Below are 17,500 nucleotides of genomic sequence, written 5' to 3' on the forward strand. Positions count from 1 at the left end.
ACTTTTCATCACTTTTGCTAACGAAGCAGCCTAAATTATGCACTAAAAAAATTAATTCTAATGTTGAATCATTTCAGTCAACGGCATATGATTGATGAGATTTTAAGTGAGTGATATTTTTTCCAATATGTGAAATTACCACCATTTATAAAATGCATTTACTAGTTCCTTTTTAAAACTTTATTTAACCGCCGCTATATTCACCACACGACTGAACGTTAAAAATCATAATCATCACTGAAATGTTGCTTTAAATAAACTAAAAAAAAATAGGCTCATAATCAGACGTGAGAAGGGCAAGTCAATAAAGACCCTACGACAACGAATGTTTGCTTAAGACGGTAAACGTTTGCTTTGGAAAACAAACAGAGCGGAACAAAAACCCTTACCTCTTAGAGTCGTAGTGTAGGAGCCTTGACCTTCTTTATTTCTTATGGAGCAAGTGTAGCGACCAAAATCTCCCGGAAGAAGTTTTCTAATCTGCAATGTCATATTGTGCCTGGAAAAAGAACGTCGCGGGGGGAAGTTACACAGGTGTTAGACCACATCTGTGGTCATAGAAAAACCTGTCTGGAAATATGGACCTCTCTCTCTCTCTCTCTCTCTCTCTCTCTCTCTCTCTCTCTCTCTCTCTCTCTCTCTCTCTGGAAGAGAGAGATTGATTAAGCACTACAGTGACTACACTATCAGTGGGACAGATTTCTCGACAAACCACCATGAGGCTAAAGAATCTGCAATTGCTTGTTATTCTTTATGGACGTTTCAGAAAATATTCAAGAAAATTTCCGACTCTTGCTTGACTTTGAAATACATGACTTTCAAGATGTAAATTGTAACTCTTATTTTATATGCTCTACTCTTCATTTGCCTGTTTTGCCCCCAAAAAAGTTAATCACTAACACTTTCATAGTACCACATTTGTAATGTCATTCTTTCCTCATTTTATTTCTTATTGCATCAATGCCTAACTAATAACATTAAGCAAAGCACAATTAGTATTACAGCGGGCACAACAAATTGGTTCCTTACGTGCTGTACAGTATTGATTCTTATCTGGCTTTTTTTTTTTTCTTTTTTTGGATAATTCGCAAAAGATGTAACCAAATTTCTTTAGATACTGTCATAAAAACAGTCAATTGCTTCCAAAAATAATGCATCGTATCTCGTAAATATACGTTTTTTGGCCTAAGAACAGCTGTATTTTTAATACTTAGTTCCTGTGTGAAAAATCAAAGGAGATGTCTAACACAATTTTGGTTTCCTTTATGCAAGTTAGTTTTTTTGAATGAACCTTGTTGCTTGAATAAATTCTCCAACATCAATAAAGGTTGATGTGTTATTATGTGCTTATACAGTAATATTACTTTTTGGATGAATAGGTCAATGTATCAATGGTTCACATGATATAAGATTCGAAATGTTTAAGTGTTTAATAAAATAGCAAAGGGCTGCTATTCAATTGAACACTTTACATAACAGCATATCTTAAGATGATGATCTTTCCTCAAGCCAAACTTCGTTCATTACAGTTGATATCTTGACCCTTGCATTAATGGAGGCTGGTATCAGACATACATTCATTCTAAGTGTTCCTAAGACTGCAGTGAACAGATAGAAAACTAACTGAATAATTAAAAAGAAATATATATATAACTCCTACAAAGATTTTCAGGCAATCTATCGACGATCTATAACAATTATTTGGTGGTTAGAAACAAGTTACGTCCAAAAGTACAATGATTAGAAAAATTGGATTTTGTATTGATGAAATTAGTTTAGCAACATTTACATAAACAGCTATTTTATTACATACAGACACTCACACACAAACACGTGTACACACATAAATATATACATATACAGTATGTGTGTGTGCGTGCTTGTGTGTGATCGTCTATGTACTATACTATTTGTTTGTTTAAATATTCTTAAAATGATTTAAACTTATACCAGTCAACACCCGCAAACTTTATTCTTAAGGCCCATCTATCAACTGTCCTCCTCACTGTATGTACAGCCTTTGTTCATTTTCTTTTTCTCACAAGTTGAATGAATATCCTCTACTTTACTTTGTTCTGGTATTCAAGTTCTTTTTCTGTCTTTTACTGTTATTCCCATCATTATTCTTTCCTAAGCTCTTTGAGTTATAACTAACTTATGTTCCAAAGTTTTAGTAACACACTAAGTTCAGGATACTTAATGCTGGAAAGACCATCTGATTTGATGACTTAATTTTCTAGAATAAGTGATATTTTGCTTCTTATAATCTCATTTTGTTTACCAAAAGCTCTTCATCCCAAGCTTATCCTTCTATTAATTTCGGTCTCGTGTCCTGGAGAAACACTTACTTTCTGTCCTAAGTACATATGTTTATTAACAATCTCCAGAGGCTCGTCCATAATACTTAATTGTTGTCTCTCCGAATTTTCATTGAACATTATCTTAGTTTTACTCATATTTATATTCAGTCCTACATACCTGCTTACTCTATTCAAATCTTCTATCACCTTTTGCAATTCTTATGATTCACTAAAAGAGAAGTATGTCATTTGCTAATACATACATACATACATACGTACACACAGATACACACAGATACACACATTATATATACTGTATATATATATATATATATATATATATATATATATATATATGTGTGTGTGTGTGTGTGTGTGTGTGAGTGTGTGTGTGTGTATACCTACATCTATATGTAAATATAAACGTGTTTATATATATATATATATATATATATATATATATAGATATATATATATTATATATATATGTATATATATTATTAGTACTTGCTAAGCTACAACCCTAGATGGAAAAGCAAAATGTTATAAGCCCAGGGGCCCCAACAGGGAAAATAGCCCAGTGATGAAAGGAAACCAGGAAAAATAAAATATTTAAAAAAACAAGAGGAAGAGTAATAAGATAAAACAGTGTGCTCGATTGTATCCTCAAGCACGAGAACTCTAACCCAAGACAGTTGAAGACCATGGTACAGAGGCTATAGCACTACCCAAGACTAGAGAACAATGGTTTGATTTTGGATTGTCCTTCTCCTAGAAGAGCTGCTTACCATAGCTAAAGAGTCTCTTCTACCCTTACCAAGAGGAAAGTAGCCACTGAACAATTACAGTGGAGTAGTTAACCCCTTGGGTGAAGAAGAATTGTTTGGTAATTTCAGTGTTGTCAGGTGTATGAGGACAGAGGAGAATCTTTAAAGTATGGGCCCAGACTATTCGGTGTGTGTGTAGGCAAAGGGAAAGTGAATCGTAACTAGAGAAGGATCCTATGTAGTATAGTTTATATATATGTGGTATATGTGTATATATATATAAATATATATATATATATATATATATATATATATATATATATATATATACGTATATATATGCATATATATACGTGTATATATATATCGATATATATATATATATATATATATATATATATATATATATAAAAGAATTAAGAAACAGTTAAAATTTTTTTTACAAATTCATTCAAAACTATAAAAACATTTGAAATTTAAATGAAAATTAAAAGGAAAAAATGAATATATATATATTATATATATATATATATATCGTATTGTACTTTGAAATGCTAGTGTAAACAAACGACCAGCTGGCTACGAGTGTAATCCATATAAGTGGTGATTCAAATATCACATTCTATGAGAGCTTAAATATTCCACCAACCATAAACATCAAAAGATGGGAGGTATCAGTATTATGGTATGTAACTTTAGAAATGCACTGCAGATATCTAAACCCCGAGATCCATTGATGGGTAAGCAAGTAAAGGCTGCCCTTATGATAGGGCTAATGTATGACTTCCATTCCTAGTTACCATTCAAATAATATACCTAATACTACATCCATTCCAACATTGCTATAAAAGTCAAAGGGTTTAGGAGAATCTTATGGGTCATCTTGTTGAGTCATTTGCACCCATTGTCAGGCCCTCCTTGGTCGTAGCTTGAGTGGAGTGGGGCTTAGGCGCTGATCATATGCATATATGGCTAGTCTCAAGGGCACTGTCCTGCTAGGGCAATGTCACTTTCCCTTCTCTCTGTCATTCAAAGGCTTTGATGCCCAGATCCGCCCGTGGTATAATACCACACCAGCTTCTAACAATTGAATTATCTTTTGATTGTTCTGTTTGCTTTCTGTGGAACTATGTATCACGGTATCAACTGACCGATTCACTTGTATATACAGCTTTTAGGTTATCTTTTACAACACCAGCAATGAGTGACAGCAGTTTTACAGGATTTATTTAGAGAATCCCAGAAGGGATTCATACTAAAACGCAAACTCAGAATACTGTCAATTAGTTTATTTCCTTTTAGGAGATTTGAGATTGATAGCTTTTGCCAAAAGGGCGCATTGGTCCGCGTTTGTTCTTGTATTATCTCGTACGTAATGTATCGAAAAAAAATTTAATTCTAGGAATATTTCCATAAGGTGCCCTGTTTCTGTTTCTGGCATCCATACCCGTTGACATATGGGCTACACACACACACACACACACACACACACACACACACACACACTGACCTAAATTTAGTAGTGGATCCTAGCTAATGGAACTTTATATCGCCTGTGTCATTACACATTTGTAGTCTTCATACCTTATTTTAAGTTACACACACATATGCACACACACATACACACGCACCTATACATATATATATATATATATATATATATATATATATATATATATATGTGTGTGTGTGTGTGTGTGTGTGTGTGGGTGTGTGGGTGTCTGTGTGTGCGCGTTTTTGTGTTTGTGTAAGTATTAAAATAAAAGACGTTAAACCTTTCCGAATTCCTCTGAGAAAATATTTGTTTAAAGAATGATTTCAAACTAAACCTGCGTTGTTAAATTGCAACAAAATATGCATGATTTATTAAGCATTCACTGTTGATCTTATTAACAAAGGGTAACAATTCGGTTTACCAGCAATAAGTGTGTTTTTTATTTCCAATTCCATGATATTTTATCAGAATATAATGATGTTAACTTTTCAATTTGTATGTGAGCTGAGACTCATAATTAATCTAGATATCTGTTTTTAGCTTTTTGATATATATATATATATATATATATATATATATATATATATATATATATATATATATATATATATTCATATATATATACATATGCGTATATATATGCAAATGTATATATATACATACATATATATATATATATATATATATATATATATATATATATATATATATATATATACTGTATATATATATCAATGTCCAATCAAAAAAAATTCTTCACTCCTTTTTCCTAATCCTATTCCTGAATATTCAGGACTCTTACATTTTTTTGATTGGATAGTGAGACATATATATATATATATATATATATATATATATATATATATATATATATATATATATATGTTTATATATACATATATGCATATATATAAGCAAATATATATATATAAATATATATATATACATATACATATATATATATATATATATATATATATATATATATACATACATACATACATATATATATATATATATATATATATATATATATATATATGTCTCTCACTGTCCAATCAAAAGAAAATTCTTCACTCCTCTCTATATCAATACTTTTTCCTAATCCTTTTCCTGAATATTAAGGACTCCTACAATCTTTCCACAGAATCAAACCTATTTTCTTGTACTTTGATTAACCATCCATATGTAATATAATTGAAAAGATTATGATATAAGATGATATAATGTTCTCGATTTTGTGATTGGATAACCCAATGCCAATATATTATAATATATGATGAAATAATAGGCAAGGCAATCATGCACTTTATACCTGCATTCCTGTAAATAAGCCACAAATATTTTGGGCTCGGCTTCTATGATATACAGCTAATGAAATATCTCAACACAAAATACTGGGAAGATGAATGAGAACTTACGTGTAAGGTGGATGTCCGTCTTGTATCGTATTAGTGAAATATTCTTCCGTCAGACGCCGCATTCCTAAATGGTTTTCTAGGATCCACATGACGTTAGGAGCCGGAAATGCTGCGTAGAGACACGTCAAGCTCACTGGTTGGCCAAGGTGAGCCCAAATTTGGGTGCCTGGACCCCTGACTTTCGGTGCGAAGTACACATTCAACAAGACTCGTTTGCTCTTCGAAGGAGGATACCCATTACTTGCAATGCAAATGTATCCCCCAGCAGTCTGGTGATTCACGTGTTCCAAGATGAGATTACGATTCTCCCAGCTTGATGCTGAAGGATGCAAGGTGGGAGTTGAGCACAATTGTCTTACATTACAATTATGCAAGACAAGACACACATTTTTATCTTAAATGAAAAGAATTTGTTTATTTGTCCACATTACTTATAGTAATTAAATGATTTTCATTGTCATAATATAGTTGTTCTATTTCATCTTTACCTAACAAAATCTATCACTAGAGAATTCTATTAATCAAGATATTCAAAATTTTACCAAAATGTATATTTCAATTATAATTTCCTTATTTTTCTTCATAGTATACCATCAATGATACTAGAAGGGAAGTCAGTTTTAATTTCCTATAACTCTTATAGTCCATGAGCCGATCCAACTATTAGTAATAATTGGAGGAATAAATGTAGTTTAAACCTTCAGCCCTATAGATTTATGTGATGGACAAGTCAGCTAAATGGGTTTTTATCCACCATATGAGAAAGCAGCTTGACTTTTCGGGAAACTTTTAGTATGAGTAAAATCGTTATATATATTTGTGACGGTAGATTATACAAAAAAGTATAAAATTAAATTTGAATCTAGGTGAAGTATGCTCAATTTATTTTCTAGTTATATATCTTGAATTATATCAAAAACATCACTGAGAACAAATTTGTGGGTGGTTTTGCCATTTTCACATAAAGTTTCCTCAATGTTTGAAATTTGTGTTTTAGCATAAATTAGAACCCATTTTCAGCAAAGTGCACCAACAGGCCATTTGAACTCAATGTATTGGATAGTGGTTCAGCCCCACAATCGCCTCTGGGGAAAATCCTTTCAGCGGCGAACCGACTAGCTGTAGCCATGACTTGACTGTGGAGTATCATACTCCTATTAAACAATTGGGTGATATTTGATTATGTCAGAGTATATGGAAACATATTATTTTCTTATATTTCTTTCAAGAACTTCTACTCAGTGTATAGAAAATGACAAAGGGAAAAAACTTTTTCTTTTCTTCTACTACCATAGCCTTCACCTCATATTTCATGGAACTTAAAGCTATTGATGACTTTACTTGCAAGATAATTTAAAATACTACGAAAAAGTGTTGTCATGGTATTTAATGGTAATTTCATGAAATATGGAGAGCCAGAAAGTAGATATGTTTCAATATAAGAAATAACATGGTTGTGCCAGCAGACACTGTTGGCTATTTACCAACTATAAATGTCCAGCAACAGTTCAAGACATTCGTCATGAATATATATCCATTAAAGATTCATTACATCTTTATTCTCTTACACTTGTTCTTGGTCAAGCACTGTTTTGCAAGCAACATAAATAGCATGGAGATACCAAGAACGGTATGGGAAAATTATCCCAAAAATGGGTAATTTTCACATAATCTGGAACTTGCTATCAACGATTGGAAAAATATCTGAAGACGCATCAATTTGCGACCTTGCAGTAGAGTCTAGTGGCATTGCAGCAGGGTCAGTTAAAAAAAAATCCTTGAAGAAAAGCATTACACCAGGCCTGTTTGATTTTATAAGTGATGTATGAAGTACTGAATACATTAGCATACAAAGAAGTTAAGGACTGGCTTTCTGTCAACAGACCTGAAGATATCCCAAGATCCATGATATTTTACCTCTCTTTCATGACTTCTGCAGTTCACCATAAACAAGTCAATCCATGTAGATGGATTGCTGTAGACCAAACAACAAAGAAAACAGTCTATAAGGATACACAAGTCCATGGGCCAGCTGGCAGACTGGTACCATAGGGAGGTACTAAAAGCCAGTTTAATCAGTCATTCAGTATGGTATCTAATTTCTAAAAATGCTTGGCGGGCATTCCAACAATGTAGCTTTTTTTGTGGTAGAGAGATTTTAAGTTTTTTAATGGTGTCGTATTATAAAAATCAATAAATTTGCATTTTGTGGCAAAGGTAAAGTTAGTATTTAATCAAGTTATGTTTCAGTCTTTGCACGCATTTTACTAAAAAGTATGGCTTCGGACCTCAAGAAAAGCGATAAAAGACAGATACTGCACTCTGTAATCTGTGTAACAAATATGTACCACGGGAAACCTTGACTAAACCCAAGAGCATTGAGTCATGGAGGACACTTGTTAATACTCCTAAGATAAAAAGATTTGGACCAATACTTGAATGATTCACAATGAGAAGTTCCAAACATATATTATGAAACGACATCCTATAACAGATTCACACAAGAAATCTTTGCATTCGCTAGAAGTTAAATGTGTTGATCTCGGACAATCAACTTCTTAATATCAAAGAACATCCCGAGAGACTGGGACCAGTAAGTGCACACTTATTCTGCAAAAAGCATATTTTGTGACAAAGACTCCAAATATCTTAGAAGGAGCTATTGTCGTGAAAATCTAACTCGGGCAGTTGAGGTCTGGCTAGACAAAATAATACGGGAATCTGCCTGTAAATACTTGACTCAAAAACGATCTGAAAGCCAGAAGAAAACTGATAAACGAATCCTGGCCATCACATCAAATGAATTGGTACCTGCTGAAGCACACCACCACATATCATGCTCTCTAGAATACACGAGACAGAGATTAGAACAACTTCCCATCAGTGAGGACTATGAAAACAATGAAGAAAAAGCATACGCTCTATCTGAGTCATATGCTTACCAACAGCTCTCTGACTACATCAGACAAGAATTGATCGCCAAACACGAAATAGCATACATGACAAACTTAACAGAGAAGCTTGTGTCATTTATACACACTGGCGGAGTAACTGATATCAAGGTACATGCTAAAAAGCATGTATGACGCACACTTGAAACAGGACTTGGATTATGCATAAAGATCATCTATGGAAATAACAACAGACGCCTGATCATTCCAGACAGAGTAACTTACCAGGAACTTGCTAGAGAAAACATAACACTGAGAGAAAAACTTTGCCTATATTCATCTCATAATCAGAGTATGGAACATGCCATAACTAAATCTGCTGTAATTCTTAGAAATGTCATTAATGAAGAACAACATGAGTAACCATGGCCCCCTCACCTAGATGAGCTTGATGAACAATATGTCAGCACACCAGATCTGTTGCAGATGTTTTTGACCATTCTTCTGTCTGAGGTGACTACAACTAGGACACTAAAGCTAGTATGGTCGTTTTCCCAAGATCTTATGTATGGAGTTATAATAGGGCAGCTGAAGACATTAAAGCACATTATACTTCCATGGGCTCTGAAGACCCTTAAAGGAAATGTTGAGATCTTGAAGATTCTGAGCTGTTTGGCTCATGGAGTATCATACTCAACACTGGAAGAAGTAGACACAAAACTTTGTCTCCAGAAATGGGATCAGCAATCTGGATTGAACGTCTTGTTACCGACGCAAACACATGCTGGCGTTCCAACAGTGCTAGCATATGACAACATAGATAGATAAGAGGAAACTCTCAGTGGAGTGGAACACCCCATTGAGCGAATGGAATCATCGTTCAGCCACTGGTATCGACAGTCCTTCCCCTCTTCCCTTCCCTCACCAAACAGTCATACAGAAGGACAAGAGACGAACACTTAATAAAATAGCACCTATTTAACCACACCATGATTTCGATGAGAGGAAATCCCCACCTGCTAAAACCCCAGATCATCCTGTGGATGCACAGAGGGAGGCCACTTAGCCAGAAACAAAAATCTTTCGTGGTTGTTAGTGCGGATAAGTGATTCGACAAACCAACAAACGAGCTCATGTACAGGCTTTAACATTCTGACAACTGTCAACAAGGACATAAAGCCCAACACAGTTGGGTACTTACCGACAATCAATTTCCCAGCAACTTAGATGTCAACTGTGCACCAAATACTTGAACAGACATATAAAATAGACTGCACTTAAATCTTCCAGAGGTCTTCTACATTTTTTATATTCGCAGATATTGCGAATGGGAACCTTTCACACAATATGCAATCTCCTGTCCATTCTGGGTAAGCTGTTTGGAGAAGCTGGAGTGATTGCAGAAGGGTCAAGCAACAGCGTTAATGAAGGTTGACAGTACAACCGTGGTGGTCGACTTCACAAGATCATTGATGAAGCATTGATGTGTCTAATGTGGAAAGGTTTCCAAGAGTGGAGAGAAGTAAATCACACAAATGACTTGCCAGCGCTTTGATGCCTGATAAACCCTGCTACTGAAGTACATGCCCAAACCAGCTACCAAACTTTGTCCGCACCCCTGGACGACACATCCACAAAGCAAATCATTGTCCATTTTGCAGAATATCAAGATGAACTATTAAACACTTGGGGATCACTACCATCATTCTGGATGTCCTATCTGGATCTTGTGGAAATTCTACTGGCAACTGGGTACTGTACCTTCATGGCATATGCAGCATGATTCAACATTCCAAACATTGGATGATTCGGAGAAGATGCTGGGATTATCAAATACAACACTAATACACTGATATATTTCAGGTGATTGAGCTGCTACAATAATGAAAATGATACTGTAATCAATACAACTGTGGCAAAGATCAAGTGGGAAACCAAACTCACGCAACAGAGGAATGTAAGATCACTGGAAAAAAGCCAGTCAACCACAAGAACACAAGCTTCACTAAGCTACAATCACATTAGATGTCAAAAAAGAAGTCACATTAAATATATTACTACTTTATTTATGTTGATATAAGGTAGGGGGTGAAAATTGTTACATGTAGGCTGCAGGCATTGCAGTGCTTAGGTAAAAATTTTACCTTAAGCCTGAGTTAGTTTTGCATGAAGAGATTAATTGTTGAGCTACTAAAGTTTATTTGCATTATGTATCAAAAAGTGCGATTACCAACTTAGGAACTAGGTTAGAATTAACTTTGTTTAGGAAGCTTCGAGTTGATTTTTTAAGTGAGGGATCCAATGTACTACTGGCTCGCCAGTCAAAGTTGTTAATGTTGTTACTGTTCTTTAAAAAATTCATTTTTACTGTTGATTACTTTTCTAGTCTCCTTATTTCCTTTCCTCACTGGGCTATTTTCCTTGTTGGAGCCCTCGTGGTTGTAGCATTCTGCTTTTCCAACTAGGGTTGTAGCTTAGCAAGTAGTAGTAGTAATAATAATAATAATAATAATAATAATAATAACAACAACAACAGCAACAACAATAATAATAATAATAATAATAATAATAATAATAATAATAATAATAATAATAGTGGTAGTATCTCAACGGCCGGCTGGTGCCCTGGTCAACCTGCTAATGTAAAATTCAAGGAATATAAAAAAAAAATCTTGTTCTGTGATGTTTTAAAAAATGTTTCTATAAATATATATCCCCTCAAAAAAAAGCACATACTTTAACTTATTTTGATTCGTGTATTTTTTTTTTTTCATTTTTTTTTATATGTTTGAAATCAACAATAACACAGATATGTCCAAAATTTGGTTATACTAAAAATTCCCCGAACAAGTCAAGACTCTTTCACATATGGTGGATAAAAAACCATTTAGCTTGTCCATCACACAAATCCTTGTGGTTGAAGGGTTTTAACGACTTGGAAATCCCAATGGCACCTGGCCACTTCATTCTGGTAATAAAACATAAAGAAATTGTGTATGGTTCACAAGCTGTTAGACTTAAAGAAACGAATGAAAACAATCGTGTGTCACGCAAATGATATATGAAGATGATCGAATGTTCAAAATTCTAAAATTTCACCTGTATGAGGGATTAGATTTGTATTTCTCACTCCTTATGTGGAAATTCTTTTTTGTAGAATAAATAGCAAAAAATTATTTACACGAATACCTAAATTCCTGGGTATTTATCATTATTCATTAACAAATGCGCCAAAAAAGTTTGAGTTACGTCAGGCTCCTAGATATTTTTTGCTTTTTAAAAGTGAAAGTAGGGGTGCCCCATTTTGGGGCCAAAAATTAATAAGATTGGAGAGACGGGGCTCGTTAGGGATTGGTTGGAGCTGGGAGTCAGTAATGTCCCGACCAAATAAGACCTATTACAATAATCAAAAGCTTCTTGCATCCTGTTTGCATATATGCTTCATAAAAAAATACGGAAAACCTGAAACTGGAGATAGCTTTTCCTCGTAAATCATTTGGCTGACTCTTAAGAGAGAGAAAAAAAGGTGTGTTTAGTAAAAGTATTTTTCACGAGGTTTATGAAGAACTCATTAATTTGAATTAAAAAGCTTCTCATTATTCAACGCCAATCTTCCTCAAGCCATTTAAAACACGAGCGTTCAATTAAGCCTGGTTGGACTGAATTAATTCAAGTTTTAGCAGCCCTAATTTCCTGCAAGGCTGAAATATTTTCAAGTTGGAAAACATTTAGAGATTTTGAAGATCAATCTGTGATTTTTGTATCTTTGCTCACTTTAGTTCTTTATTTGGAAAGGAAAACCTAATCCTTGAATCACTTTATCGAAGGCCAGAAAAAGAAGATTATTCTGGGAGAATAACCTCCTGTCCTTCCAACTTTTTCTTATATTTATTTTTTCCAAAAGGTCGAGAGCTTAGGGATGATGGTTTATTGATCTTTTATTCACACTCCATACTTTTTATTATGACTTCCCACACAAGAAAAAAAAATAGAAAAGAACAAAGAACAAAGACACCTAATCATAAAATTCTTGATTAAACATGATACAAAATTAAACATAGAATAAATGGATGAGCATAAAAAAGATGATTTTACAAAAAAGGACAGGTAATGTGCTAAAAGGGAAAGTTCAATGAAAGAATTTTCAACATAAAACGTTGTGTTTGTTTGTGAACAGTTTCCTGGCCATAATTTTTATCGTATAGTAATGACACCTGCAGCAGTTAACTACTATGTAAAATACTTTAAAAAAGACAAGCAAAATTAGAGTAGAAGGCAGTCAAACATAAAAACGGTGATGTGCAGAAAAATATATTGGAAATTATGTTCAGTAATGATAATATTGAAGGATAAATGAGAAGGAATGAATAAAAAGGAATGACGATAAAAATAAAAATTGATGAACGTATAGAATGGACAGGTATAGGCTAAGTTGCTAGAATAATCTCATGTTCGAGGCAGATAGTCCCATAAAGTTCTAAAACGCTCTAGAGGCAGAGCAGGACAGTGCATTTTTTATATCTTTTGTGTCAGACTACACAAAAGATCCATCGGTGAAAAATGACACTGATAAAAAGTAACGGTGTGAAAAAGTAATAAAAAAAACCTGGAAAACGCAAGAAAAAGAAAACTTACCGTATGTGGAAGAATTGAGCCGGATTCTGTTGTAGTCTTCCCTGAACCACTTGTACGAAGGGGTTGGAGTCCCATGGGCAGAACAGGTAAGGACGGCTTTCCTCCCTTCCATCACCCACATCACTTCATCTTTATCGTCCAACACAGGCGGCTCTATGAGGATATGAATAAAAATGAATCTCTCTCTCTCTCTCTCTCTCTCTCTCTCTCTCTCTCTCTCTCTCTCTCTCTCTCTCTCTCTCTCTCACACACACACACAAAAGGGAATTGAAAATATAAATCACAGCTTAATGTTGTAATATCTTTAAATACAAAATAGCAAATACATGGAACAGATTTCTAGCGGATGTAGTAAATAGTAACACGGTATACGAGTTCAAGAATTAGTTATACAAGATCATAACAACTCCAAATGTTTAAATTAAATCGCTTTACCCAAAATCAAATAGTCTCCCCGACAGACTAAAACGTCTTTGAGAAATCCTAAATCCTTTTAACTCCTCGTAATTCTCTCTCTCTCTCTCTCTCTCTCTCTCTCTCTCTCTCTCTCTCTCTCTCTCTCTCTCTCTCTCTCTCTCTCTCTCTCTCTCTCTCTCAATTAGTTCGTTATGTGTGTTGCATTAGATTTTTTATTATTCTGACCATCATTTACATTCAGATCTTCCCAGACAGTACTATCTTGTTCGTAATAATGTGCATGCAGTTAATTCTAATAGTCCTGCCTTCATCGTGAGGCTCAGTACTACAAAGTATTCTAGAAGTTTCATTCCAGCTGTAACCAAGTTGTGGAATGATCCCCCAAATCAGCTAGTTGTATCAGTAGAACTTCAAAAGTTCACACTAACAGAAATGTTTTTATGTTGAACAGGCTGAAATAGATCTCTCTTTATAGTTTATTTATGAAAGATTTGTTTTAATGACGTTACTGATCTTAAAATATTCAATATTAATTGTTCATTACCTTTCGTATAGTTTATTTATTTCCTCATTTACTTTCCTCACTGGGCTATTTTACCCAGTTGGAGCCCTTGAGCTTATAGCAACCTACTTTTCCAATCAGGGTTGTATCTTAGCTAATAATAATAATAATAATAATAATAATAATAATAATAATAATAATAATAATAATAACAACAATAATAATAATAATAATAATAATATGTGCGAGTGTGCACTTGAGTTTATTTTCGTGAATCACGGTTTATACAAACTTATAGATATCATTAATAAGCCTATTTTTCCTTTTTGTGTGACATCAAAAATCGTCTTTGAGATATTTTATTTACTTTTTAGGTACCTTTAGCTTTATTCATAATTCTACCTACGATTGTGCTTGATACCTTCATTTTTGTATTGTATTCCTTGTGGCTTTTGCTTCATATATATATATATATATATATATATATATATATATATACACTCATATACATATACATATCATTAATCGACGTATTCTTTTAAAAGTGTTAGGTTTGAAAAAAGTTGGAGAGATTATACAAAAACCTGTCCGTTAATATAATTAAGGCTATGGAGTGCCATGAATATTATGATGGTCAAAACAAATAGTAAAATTAATGATGACATTCAAATAAGACTAAAACCCGAATGTAGATGTACTCAAAGTGGAAATAAAATCGTAGGTTAAGCAAGAAATATACTTATATGCCACTGAAATTGTAAAAGTATAAAAGATATTCATTTGGTCTTCGCATAAAGGTAAATATATAGAGAAGCTATCTCAAATTATTGTATCCCGGGGTCAACGGAGTTAATGTTCTAAAACTTGCTAAGTGCGGGAGGATATAAGAGTTGAATGATAGAAGACTTGAGGGGGGTGATGTAATCTTCAGTGCATATGAAAGTGACTAATAAGGACATAGCCTTCGTATGAGAAATAAACGCTTACTATTGCATAAGAAATCAAGATTTACTGAATTGACCTTTAGATGCTGCAGTAAGGTTTGGACAGTTTTGGCATAGTCGGAGATATTTTATGGTATACACAATTAGTTATTGGAAGTATTATAAACATTTTATGAAGGAAGACTACCACATAAGCGATAAGTATTGTGTGAATTTGGATGAGAATAAATTTCCAACTTGAAGAAAATGCAGAGATGGGATTTTAGGAAAATGACAGTCATCAGGGATACAGAGGGAAATATATTGCATTGCGATGAGGACATTAAGAAGAGATGGAGAGAATATTTAAAACGACTGTCTAATGCTGAAAATAAGAGAGAGAGGAGCTGTGAGAAGAAAAATGGATTGAGGGGGGAGTGATGGATATACGCGATACAAGAGTGAAATTGGCATGAAGTAAAATGATGAAAGGTAAAGAACCAGGTCAATCAGAGTTTCGAATTGAAATGGTTATGATACTATCTACAGAGAGGGAAGAATGGATACTGGGTTTAATAAGAGCATTATGGGAAGAGAAAATAATGCCTAAAATTGGGAGGAGAGTCTAATCGTATCTATGAGCAGAAAGGTGATACCATGGAATGTGGTGACTGAAGGGAAATTAAACTAACAGAGCATAGTGTGAAAGTTATTGAGAGGGCACTAGGTGAAAGAATGTGAGATTGTAAAGAGTGGTAAACAGCAGTACTGTATGGATTCATGATGGGGAGAGGGACTCAGGATGCTATATTTATAGTAAGGCACCTACATGAAAAGAGACTAGAGGGAAACCAGAAGGTCTTCTGTACTTTTGTAGATCTGTAAAAGGATTAGAATAGAATAGCAAGGGAAGGGACATTTTGTGGATTTGGGGAAGAGGAAAGTCCCAGAGAAGTTGGTTAAATGGAAGAAATGATGTACAAAAGAACAAGCACAAAAGTAATAACAGCTTTTTGGGAAACAAAACCCTTTGAAGTTAGAGCTGTAATACACCAGGGGCCAGCATTACCCCATTTTCATTAGAGCTGGTCTTGGATGTGTTAAGTGAAGGGATCAGAAATGAAGATTTGTGGGAGTTGCTATATGCAGATAATTTGGTGATTATTTCTGCAAATAAGGAAGACTTACGGAGAAGGGTTGTGAAGTGGCAACAGACTGGAGAGGGGGTGGCTTGAGGGTAAATGTAGATAAGATTGAAAGTATGGTTACCAGTAATGAAGGTAGATACAGGATAGCCTAGATGAAAGTAGAGGATCGATTATAAAACAGATGGAACAATGTAGATGCTTGGGTTCTACTATAAGTCAGAAGGGAGGATGTGAGGCTGAAGTTGAGAATAGGATAGATGCAACCTGGAAATATTGAGGGAAGAAGCATGAGTGGTTTGTGGTAAGAAAATGCCAGTCAAGCCGAAAGTCAAAATCTTTACACGGTAATAAGTGTATGTATAGGAAACGTTGTCTTTAAGACAAAAAGTGGAAGCAAAGCTTGAGAGAGGAGAGATGAGAATGCTAAGGTGGATTATAGGAAAATTGCTGATTGAAATACTGGAAAAGGATGACATTAGAAGAATGACAGTGGTAGTACAGATTACAGTGTGATAAGAGTCTCACGACTTAGATGGTGGGGACACATGTTGAGGATGGCTGGTGAGGATGGAGTGAGGAGGCTTTGGGGGAACTTGTTTAGGGGGAAAAATCGAGAAGAAGGCCGAAAATTAGATGGAGAGATACGGTGAAGGATGATATGGAGAGAAGAGGTTTTTATGAAGAGGGTGCCTTTGATAGAAGGGTTTTAAGAGGGTGCATCCGGCAACTGACCGCTTAATGTAGGTATGACTGTGGGAAAGAAGACGAAGAAAGTCATAAAAAATAACAGTATATGCAGATGCAAAGATATAGCATAAGATAATGAATCATTGATGGATTGTGGATGGGTGATATTATCAGAACTGTTTGGGAATAGTAATTAGAAACGAAAAATAATTGAGAATTTCGCATGAAGGTTTTGCATAATTCCACAGAGGCTTTCCAAATCCAGCAATATTTTTTACATTTGCTGCACACCAATAATACTGTACTATGTCTAC

At 34.3% G+C, this 17,500-nt stretch overlaps 1 protein-coding gene across 3 annotated transcripts in view; it reads right to left on the reverse strand.

The window, feature by feature from the left end:
- The window catches only part of LOC137658288 (lachesin-like), a 207,734-nt gene that overhangs the window by 11,981 nt on the left and 178,253 nt on the right, over positions 1–17,500 (reverse strand). For all 3 annotated transcript variants that reach the window (XM_068392961.1, XM_068392960.1, XM_068392958.1), the window contains 3 exons: positions 13,510–13,662; positions 5,984–6,302; positions 390–499 (listed from right to left, as the gene is read on the reverse strand). In XM_068392961.1, coding sequence (XP_068249062.1) covers positions 390–499; positions 5,984–6,302; positions 13,510–13,662 — 582 coding nt within the window. The remainder of the gene's footprint in view (positions 1–389; positions 500–5,983; positions 6,303–13,509; positions 13,663–17,500) is intronic.

Source organism: Palaemon carinicauda, chromosome 19, assembly GCF_036898095.1.
Source record: "Palaemon carinicauda isolate YSFRI2023 chromosome 19, ASM3689809v2, whole genome shotgun sequence".
Lineage (NCBI taxonomy): Eukaryota > Metazoa > Arthropoda > Malacostraca > Decapoda > Palaemonidae > Palaemon > Palaemon carinicauda.